General features: G+C 45.0%; 1 protein-coding gene across 1 annotated transcript; it reads left to right on the top strand.

The window, feature by feature from the left end:
• The first annotated feature begins 2,017 nt into the window (after nucleotides 1-2,017).
• Nucleotides 2,018-9,637, top strand: tbx6.L (T-box 6 L homeolog). Its single transcript, NM_001087696.1, is given in 9 exon segments — nucleotides 2,018-2,192; nucleotides 3,507-3,582; nucleotides 3,585-3,755; nucleotides 4,505-4,772; nucleotides 4,897-5,043; nucleotides 7,918-7,988; nucleotides 8,206-8,285; nucleotides 8,371-8,647; nucleotides 8,855-9,637. Coding segments are annotated over 9 exon segments (1,518 nt in total). The 5' UTR covers nucleotides 2,018-2,074; the 3' UTR covers nucleotides 9,165-9,637.
• Nucleotides 9,638-11,214: the final 1,577 nt, after the last annotated feature.

Raw genomic sequence — 11,214 nt, 5'->3', positions numbered from 1 at the left:
CCTTTAACTTGCCCATACACATAAGAGCCATAGGTGGGTGGGTAGGCAGACTGATAGACAGAAAGATAGACGGACGTACAGACAGGTAGGGGGGCCTGTGGGTCAGTCCCCAGCTCTGGACAAAAGAGGCAGCACTGAGGGGGTTAAACAGCTGGACAGATTCACAAGTAACTGAGAAATGACTACAAAGTGCAGTTTGGTGTTGCACCCACTTGTCACCCGCCTCTTCTGTCACTTCTGAGCCTCGTCCAGCGGCCATCTGTGTGCCCCCCAATATTGTTCCCTCTAATGACATGAACCCCAATGTATGGGCCCAGCCTCCTGTGTAACCTCCAACCTATGTAACTATAATGGGGCGACTGTTACCCCAATGTTTCTATATTTCTGTAACCTTGTTATGAGCTAAGGGGCCCAGTCTGAAGGTCAGTTAGGGGGAGATTTGGGGTGAGTGCTTATTTGTGCCCTGGGTACCCCTGGAACTATAGCAGGGTGACACCCCAATGTTTCTATATATCTGTAACCTTGTTATGAGCTAAGGGGGCCCAGTCTGAAGGCCAGTTAGGGGGAGATTTGGGGTGAGTGTTTATTTGTACCCTGGGTACCCCTGGAACTATAGCAGGGTGACACCCCAATGTTTCTATATATCTGTAACCTTGTTATGAGCTAAGGGGGTCCAGTCTGAAGATCAGTTAGGGGGAGATTTGGGGTGAGTGTTTATTTGTACCCTGGGTACCCCTGGAACTATATCAGGGTGACACCCCAATGTTTCTATATATCTGTAACCTTGTTATGAGCTAAGGGGGCCCAGTCTGAAGGCCAGTTAGGGGGAGATTTGGGGTGAGTGTTTATTTGTACCCTGGGTACCCCTGGAACTATAGCAGGGTGACACCCCAATGTTTCTATATATCTGTAACCTTGTTATGAGTTAAGGGGCCCAGTCTGAAGGCCAGTTAGGGGGAGATTTGGGGTGAGTGCTTATTTGTGCCCTGGGTACCCCTGGAACTATAGCAGGGTGACTGTTACCCCAATGTTTCTATATATCTGTAACCTTGTTATGAGCTAAGGGGGCCCAGTCTGAAGGCCAGTTAGGGGGGAGATTTGGGGTGAGTGTTTATTTGTACCCTGGGTACCCCTGGAACTATAGCAGGGTGACACCCCAATGTTTCTATATATCTGTAACCTTGTTATGAGCTAAGGGGGCCCAGTCTGAAGGTCAGTTAGGGGGAGATTTGGGGTGAGTGCTTATTTGTGCCCTGGGTACCCCTGGAACTATAGCAGGGTGACACCCCAATGTTTCTATATATCTGTAACCTTGTTATGAGCTAAGGGGGCCCAGTCTGAAGGTCAGTTAGGGGGAGATTTGGGGGTGAGTGATTATTTGTACCCTGGGTACCCCTGGAACTATAGCAGGGTGACTGTTACCCCAATGTTTCTATATATCTGTAACCTTGTTATGAGCTAAGGGGGCCCAGTCTGAAGGTCAGTTAGGGGGAGATTTAGGGTGAGTGCTTATTTGTACCCTGGGTACCCCTGGAACTATAGCAGGGTGATACCCCAATGTTTCTATATATCTGTAACCTTGTTATGAGCTAAGGGGGCCCAGTCTGAAGGCCAAACAAACAAAACTATAAGCAGTTAATTTATAAGGAGTAATATATAACCATAAGACAAATACCCCTAATTATTCCTGGTATGATCCGGTTGATATGGTGACACATGGGTGGGAAGGTCCCATAATACATAAAGTGGGGGGGGGGTGCCCCTGAAATACCAGTAGGGCAGAAAGCTGAATGTTTATTAGGAAGCTGCCCCCTCCCACCCCCCAGTGTTCCCATCACCTGCATTTCCTGACAACTGGACAAACTGAGGCCCAGAAGAGCCATAAAGACCCTTAATAAAGTTTAATTCAGTCCTAATGTGTGAAGAGACCTCCCCCGGCCCCCGGCACCTAGCAGGAGGGTCTCACATCAAACAGGGAGGGTCGGCCTTTAAGGACTAGTCAATGGGCAGTAGCCTCAGAATCAACTAGTCACTCGGCCGAGAGGATCCCCCCAATGTACTGACCCCAGCAGCCATGTACCACTCTGAGCTCTTCCAGCAGTATGGCACCTCCTACACGATGAGACCACCTCATGCCCTGGCACCCACCTACCCCAGCGCTGGGGGGCACCACGACTCTTACAGATACTCAGGTATGTGACTGGGGCAGAATCATTATTAGATTATATATATAATTATATAGATGTGGTTCTGTTATACACAAGTCTGATATAATTATACAGATGTATGTGGTTCTGTTATACACAAGTCTGATATAATTATACAGATGTATGTGGTTCTGTTATACACAAGTCTGATATTATTATACAGATGTATGTGGTTCTGTTATACACAAGTCTGATATAATTATATAGATGTGGTTCTGTTATACACAAGTCTGATATTATTATATAGATGTATGTGGTTCTGTTATACACAAGTCTGATATAATTATACAGATGTATGTGGTTCTGTTATACACAAGTCTGATATAATTATATAGATGTATGTGGTTCTGTTATACACAAGTCTGATATAATTATACAGATGTATGTGGTTCTGTTATACACAAGTCTGATATTATTATACAGATGTATGTGGTTCTGTTATACACGGGTCTGGCAGGTTCTGATACAGTTACATTATATGGATTAAGAGCTTATAGGACATATACATTGATATGATTTCTGGAGGTTCTGCTGCAGATAAATAAATATATATATATAGAAGTCTCAGGTTCTGGTTCTGGGTCTGACTGTAGATACACTTGGATCTTACAAGTTGTTCTGTACGATTGTAATCTAATCAGATCTGGAAGGGTGTGGGATGTTTGTGTTACAGTGAATAATATGTAGGAGGTTCTGCTCTGGGTCCAGATGAGACGTCTCTGGTCAGTTATACTGGGTCTGTATAGAAATAAATAGAAATATATGTGGGACTGGGAGGGTCGGAGCTGTGTCAGGAGGGGGTTGTGTTATATTTGGATGATACACAAGTTGTGGTTCTGTGTATAACACACACACATATTATATACAAGTTCTGCTTCTGGTTTGCACCTCAGGGAACTTATTTAGGGAGGGCTGTTGGGCCCATGACTATACTCAGTACTTAGTGTCGGTGCCGCAGGAGTAGCCATTGCTCTGACACTGGGGGGGGAAGTGATGGCAGTTGAGGGGGGCAGATAATAGGGGCAGATAGTGACCCATAATACCCCAGAGCTGGGCTGTAGGACTGGGCCCATTCATTGGTACATGTGCTGGGGGGTCTCTCTGTATCTGAGGTTTGGGGGGGGGGGGGAGGAGAGGCCCCTCATTAGCATAACTCCCAGCTGGGCTCCAATTAGCACCAACATTTAGCACCCAGCTGCCAAACACCCAGACTACATGTCTCCCAAACACCCACTGTCTGACTTAACACTTTCCCTGCCAGAGGCAACTTGTACTAATGCCCCCCCCCGTCTCTTACAGAGTTGGATGTTCCCAGCCAGAGGTTTGATGGTCTGTTCCCGGCCCTGGAGCCTTCACAGAGGATTCTGGGAGCCCCCCTCTCACACCCCTCTCACTGCCCCCGGGTCCTGCCCTGGGATTTGGGCAAGTGCAGCCCCCCTGCGAGACCCCCCAGCTGCCCGGAAATGTCAAGATGAAGCTGGAGAACAAGGAGCTTTGGAAACAGTTCCACTCCATCGGCACCGAGATGATCATCACTAAGTCTGGCAGGTGAGACGATCAGGTGCAACACTAGCCACACTAGCCACTAGCTGCAACTCTATAGCAGTATATACATATATATATAGACATGTAGGAGCCAGTATATAATATATATATATATATATATAGATGTAGGAGCCAGTAGAAAGTAGTTTCTATGTTACTGTGCATCTCCTGTATCTGATCAGCTGTAATACTCACACTAGCCACTAGGTGCAACTGTATAGCAGGATGTATATATATATATCCATATAGAAAGCTGATTTGTCAAAATAAAACTTATTTTATTGGATCAACGTTTCGGTCCACACAGGGACCTTTATCAGGGACCGAAACGTCGATCCAATAAAATAAGTTTTACTTTGACAAATCCCAGTGTGCTTCAGCTTTCTATATGGATATACATTTTTTTCTGAATAGCAGTATATAATATATATAGAGAGAGAGAGAGAGAGAGAGAGAGAGAGAGAAGAGAGAGAGAGAGAGAGAGAGAGAGAGAGAGAGAGAGAGAGAGAGAGAGAGAGAGAGAGAGATGTAGGAGCAGTATATAATATATAGAGATGAAGGATCAGTATATAATATATAGAGATGTAGGATCAGTATATAATATATAGAGATGTAGGATCAGTATATAATATATAGAGATGTAGGAGCAGTATATAATATGTATAGATGTAGGATCAGTATATAATACATATATAGAGATGTCAGTATAAAGTAGTTGTTAGTATCTGATCGGCCCTTATTGTCCCTCCCAGGCGCATGTTCCCCCAGTGTAAGGTGAGTGTGTCGGGGTTGGAAGCGGATGGGAAGTACCTGCTCCTGGCGGATCTTCTGCCCGTGGACAACTCTCGCTACAAGTGGCAGGAAGATCACTGGGAGGCAAGTGGGAGGGCGGAGCCAAGACTCCCCGAGAGGGTCTATATCCACCCCGATTCCCCCGCCCCCGGATCCCACTGGATGAAACAACCCATTTCCTTCCACAAGATCAAACTGACCAACAACACTCTGGACCAGATGGGCCACGTAAGGATATGGGGGGCAATCACTTATGGGGTCCCCTATATATGGGGCAGCCAGGATGGAATGGGCCCCAATAGCCACATAATGTACAACTGCCACAATTACCTCTCTCTTGTTTCCCCCACAGATCATCCTGCACTCCATGCACAAGTACCAGCCCCGCTTCCATATTGTCCGTGCCCAGGACGTGTTCAGCCGACGCTGGGGGGGCTGCTCCTCCTTCACCTTCCCAGAGACCCTCTTCCTCACTGTCACAGCCTATCAGAATGAGAAGGTACCTGGGGGGGGCAAAGCAACTACTTTTGTGTGTGTATATTTATATATAGTTATTATATCTCCCATTATATATGTATACATAGTCATCATATCCCCCCTTATATATTTATATATAGTGATCATATCCCCTTATATATTTATACATAGTTATCATATCTCCCCTTATATATTTATATATAGTGATCATATCCCCCCTTATATATTTATATATAGCGATCATATCCCCCTTATATATTTATATATAGTGATCATATCCCCTTATTTATTTATATATAGTGATCATATACCCCTTATATATTTATATATAGTGATCATATCCCCCTTATATATTTATATATAGTGATCATATCCCCCTTATATATTTATATATAGTGATCATATCCCCTTATATATTTATATATAGTGATCATATCCCCTTATATATTTATACATAGTCATCATATCACCCCTTAAGCACCTCTTCTCCAGAGTGAACATCCCCAATTTGGCCAGTCTTTCCTCATAGCTAAGATTTTCTCTTTACCAGCTTAGTTGCCCTTCTCTGTAGCCTCTCTAATACAATAATGTCCTGTTTGAGTGATGGAGACCAAAACTGTAGGGCATATTCTAGATGGGGCCTTACCAGTGCTCTATACAGTGGGACCCCCTCCTCCCGTGACTCTCTGCCCCATTTAATACAAGTCAAGACCTTATTTGCCCTTGATGCTGCTGACTGGCATTACTTGCTACAGACAAGTTTATTATCTACAAGGACTCCAAGCTCCGTCTCCATTATGGATTTGCCTAGTGCAGTCCCATTAAGGGTATAAGTGGATATTGTTACATCCCAGGTGCAGGACTTTACATTTATCAACATTGAATCTCATTTGCCACTTAGCTGCCCAGATTGCCAGTTAGTCAAGATCCTGTTGCAAGTGCCACATCCTGGATGGAATTAATTGGGCTGATAGTTTTGTCTCATCTGCAAACACTGATACATTACTTACAACACCCTCCCCTAAGTCATTAATGAACAAGTTAAATAAAAGTGGCCCCAATACTGAGCCCTGAGGGACCCCACTAAGAACCTTACTCCAAGTAGAGAATGTCCCATTAACAACCACCCTCTGTACCCGATCCTGTAGCCAGTTTCCTATCCATGTGCAAACGACTTCATTAAAGGGCCAGTAACATAAAAAAATTAAAATGTTTTAAAGTAATAAAAAAATAATGCAGTTTTGCCCTGTACTAGTAAAACTGCTGTGTTTGCTTCAGAAACACTACTATTGTTTATATAAATAAGCTGCTGTGTAGCCATGGGGGCAGCCATTCAAAGCAGGAAAAGCTCAAGTTACACAGCAGATAGCAGATAAGCTCTGTAGAACATAATGCTATCTGTTATCCACTAATTATCCTGTGCCATGTAGCCTTTTTTCAATTTCCGCCATTGCTACTCAGCAGCTTGTTTATATGAACTATAGTAGTGTTTCTGAAGCAAACACATCAGTTTTACCAGTGCAGGGCAACACTACATTATATTCTCATTACTTTAAAACACTTTCATTTTTTGGTGTTACTGTTCCTTTAAGCCCAACAGACCTTAGTTTAGAAAGCAGTCGTTTGTGGGGCACAGTATCAAACGCTTTGGCAAAATCCAAATAGATCTACTGCCCCCCCACTGTCCAGCATCTTACTTACCTCATCATAAAAAGCAATCAAATTAGTCTGACATGACCTATCCTTCATAAAGCCATGCTGATTGCTGCTCATAATGACATTCACTAGGACAACATTTTGAATGTGATCCCTTAACAAGCCTTCAAATAATTTGCCCACCACAGATGTCAGATTTACTGGCCTATAATTGCCAGGCTGAGATCATAATCCCTTTTTAAATATTGGAATAACATCAGCTTTTCTCCAATCCATAGGCACCATACCAGATGAAAGTGAATCAGAGAAAATCAGAAATAAGGGCTGGTCTAAAACTGAACTAAGCTCTCTTAGAACCCAGGGGTGTATGCCATCAGGCCCTGGAGCCTTGTTTACATTCATTTTTTTTAAAGCTTTATGGATCATATCCTGAGTCAGCCACTCCCTACACCAATCTCTCAGCCACTAATTAATCTCCCTAAGATCCCACTGTCTTCTTAGCGTTGCTCGTGGCACAGGTAATATCTCAGAAAATTACCTTGGAAGTCCTTGTACTCAATTTAACACCTAGTTTTTTAAAATCATTCTTCACCACCTCCTCTAACTTTGTAATTGGTACCTATGTGTACCCCAACTCCCAGTTCTTCCCCAGCCCCTCCCAATAATCTGTCCACTCGTTCCACCACATGCAGAACCCTAGCACCAGGCAAGCAGCAGACTGTTCGGCTCCACTAGCCCCTGCCAGTGGTTGCTCTGTGACCTCCTTTCCTCCCCCACGTTTGCCCCTCAGTGCTGCAAGTTCCCCCCTTAGAGTCTCCAGTTCAGATTCCAAAATAAAAAACCAGCGACATCTTACGTATGTGAGTGTGAGTGTACTAGTATAGTAAGTGTATAACACGTATGTGAGTGTGAGTGTACTAGTATAGTAAGTGTAGAACATGTATGTGAGTGTGAGTGTACTAGTATAGTAAGTGTATAACACGTATGTGAGTGTGAGTGTACTAGTATAGTAAGTGTAGAACAAGTATGTGAGTGTGAGTGTACTAGTATAGTAAGTGTATAGCACGTATGTGAGTGTACTAGTATAGTAAGTGTAGAACATGTATGTGAGTGTGAGTATACTAGTATAGTAAGTGTATAAAATGTATGTGAGTGTGAGTGTACTAGTATAATCCAGGTGCCAGTAAGTGTGAATATTAGTGAGTCAGATTATGCTGACCCCGGTGTTTGTCGCACACAGATAACACAACTGAAGATCCAAACAAACCCATTTGCAAAAGGATTTCGGGAGGACGGGATGAAGAGCAAGAGGTGGGTGTGTACCCCAGTTCTGCATGTTATGGGCCAGTGTATCCCCAAGTGCCCCTGTACAAGCCCCGCGTATAACTGCCCCCCAGTATAACTGCCCCCAGTATAACTGCCCCCGAGTATAACTGCCCCAGTATAACTGCCCCCCAGTATAACTGCCCCCAGTATAACTGCCCCCCAGTATAACTGCCCCCAGTATAACTGCCTCCATTCTGCACAGGGATCGCAGTATCCGGGGGAAGAGGAAGGTGATCAGTGTGGAACAGGAACAGGAAGAGGAGGAGCAATTCCAGCCTGAGGGTAAGTGGCACCTACAGACTTTCTCACCCCCCCACCCCATTATCTTTACCCCATGACCCCTCATTGTCTCTGTGTCGCCCTCTAGGTGAGTGTAAGAGACCCCCCCTGTACAGTGGCCCCTGTGACTCGACTCTGAGTGAGGAGCTGGATATAGGGAGGAGCCTGGGGATCCCCAGTCCCAACTGCTCTTTCCACCCAATCACGCCGCCTACACAGACTCCGCCTTCCACTGAAACCCCTAACCCTTCTCTGCCAGCCAATCAGGAACAAGGAGCCCCCCTGCAGATGTCCTCCCAGACCCCGGGGACCTTCCTACAGACGTATCCAGAGCCCCCCCGAGGTGCCAGCAGCCTGTACTCCTGGTGAGTCTCTTCATTTGGAGTCTTGTAACCCCTAGCAACCACATTGTCTTTCTACAGGTCACAGGACACACATATCTGATTGGTTGCTGGGCAGATACGTTGCTTCTATTATTACTTTAGCTTAGAGCATAAGGGATGTTCCTATACCGCATACTGCACTGAGGGAACTAATACGGCAGCTTCCATTCATGATGTCATTTTTCCCAGCAGCCCCACAGATGCAGCACAGAACCAGACCCTGCGGCCGTCAGCCCAACGATTACCTCCCGGCTACCAGGAGTCGCCTCACATCAGCCACAGTCAAGGGGAACTCAAGATCTATGGGACGGAGATGGGACCCCCAGGAAACTTTAACCCCCCATCCTGTGCAGTGACCCCCAGTGTCCGACTCAGCGACGAGCCAATGGGCAGAGGTTTCTCCATGAACTTCCCGCACTTCCTGCCCAACAACAAGATTGGACTGCAGATTTCTGGGGCGCAGCTGCAGCGCATGTACAATGGGGGGGGCTGGATGTGAGACTATTGATTGGCAGGTACAGCACGAACGTGGTTACCCCCAAAAAGGGACAAGGGGAGGGGCCTGGAGCCTCTAATGACTGATCCCTGTAGAGGAGGAAGCACCAGGGGAAATACCCCACCCAGAAGCAAAAGTCACAGCGCCCCATCCTGGCTGCATAACATGTGGGACCCAGAGCAAATATTATGTACATACCCCACTTTGTACATAGACTGATCCCACTGATCCTGGTCACTAGTGGGAATTCAGCCTCACTCTCCCTCCCAGTTCAGCCCCTGATTAATAATGAGCTGCTCCCCCTCTGATCTATTCTGTATCCAGCTGACAGGGGGCGCTCAAACAACTGCTGGGTCTTTCTCATTGCCCCCGAATTTGTAATTATTTATCAAAACTTGTCTTCTTTAATTTTTCTATTTTTGCTTTTTTTTCTGATGGACAAAGAATTTATCTTTTTCATTAAAAGACTTTTCTTGTGTATGGGGCATATATATGTATAGATACCTAAAGCAGTATAGATATTCCCCTGTACTAAGCACAATTCAGCAGGAACAGCCCCTAAGTTTGCTCATAGTCTGTACAGAGAGATCCCATAAAACTATGGCAGCATAGGTATTCCCTGTACTAAGCACAATTCAGCAGGAACAGTCCCCTAAGTTTGCTCATAGTCTGTACAGAGAGAGCCCATAAAACTATGGCAGCATAGGTATTCCCTGTACTAAGCACAATTCAGCAGGAACAGCCCCTAAGTTTGCTCATAGTCTGTACAGAGAGATCCCATAAAACTATGGCAGCATAGGTATTCCCTGTACTAAGCACAATTCAGCAGGAACAGTCCCTAAGTTTGCTCATAGTCTGTACAGAGAGATCCCATAAAACTATGGCAGCATAGGTATTCCCTGTACTAAGCACAATTCAGCAGGAACAGTCCCTAAGTTTGCTCATAGTCTGTACAGAGAGATCCCATAAAACTATGGTACATAGGTATTCCTTGTACTAAGCACAATTCAGCTGGAACAGTCCCCTAAGTTTGCTCATAGTCTGTACAGAGAGATCCCATAAAACCATGGCAGCATAGGTATTCCCTGTACTAAGCACAATTCAGCAGGAACAGCCCCTAAATTGGGGTATCCAGTCTGTACAGAGTTTTCACCAGGCTACAGAGACAGGACTGATTGCAGCAATGCTTTGCAGACTTCCATTACCCTCCATCTCAGGCCGGTTAGCTGCAGACAATCCCATTTCTTGAATATTTGGGTGGATATTCAGGCAGAGATTCATTATTATAGTACAACATACAGGCTCAGTGGGCACAGAGCAGAGGTTTGCACCAATAACTTTACAGTGCCCTGGGCTATGATGGGTATAAGCACAAATATACAGATACAGGCCAATACTCTGAGCAGGTAATATTACACTCCCCTCAGTTGTACAGCCACTCAGCCGGGACCCCAATAATACATCTGTCTGGGTTTGTGTAAGATACCAACTCACCCCACACACAGGGTCAGACACACCAGCAAGAAAGTACAAGTAAGAGCGCAATAGATCCACCCGTAGCCTAATATGGCCCTAAAGCAAGGGGAAGTATTAAAGGAGCGCTAGATAAGGACAGACACTTCTATAAAACCCCCACGCCTCGTGTCCTGCTGTGGTTTGCCCCACACCTGTGCCCCCCCCTCCCAGACACCATTTGGCCTAAACCTTCAACTTCATTTTAATTTCACACGTCCTTTAACAACACCCCGATAAACCCCCTGCCCAATAACCCTGATCTACACAGGCTAATTAACACCTTCCTCTCACACAGCTCAGCAATTAAACAGGGGATGTCACACAAGCAAGAAATTAAAGGGGAAATATAAGACAAAGGCACGGATAAGCCAGCACACCTTCTCCTCCCTATCTGATAAATACTCATTATTCTATGAGGAAGAGTCTGTATGCTGTAGCCCATCATATTGCCCACTCTGAGGAGTGTCTTTGCATATATTTCTGTAGTACAGAGATATTTATATTTATATATATATATATATATATATATACACATATA

This window comes from Xenopus laevis, chromosome 9_10L (assembly GCF_017654675.1).
Source record: "Xenopus laevis strain J_2021 chromosome 9_10L, Xenopus_laevis_v10.1, whole genome shotgun sequence".
In the NCBI taxonomy this organism is placed as follows: Eukaryota; Metazoa; Chordata; class Amphibia; order Anura; family Pipidae; genus Xenopus; species Xenopus laevis.
Note: the sequence above shows the minus strand (reverse complement) of the source record. Positions and strands in the feature narration are given on the sequence as shown.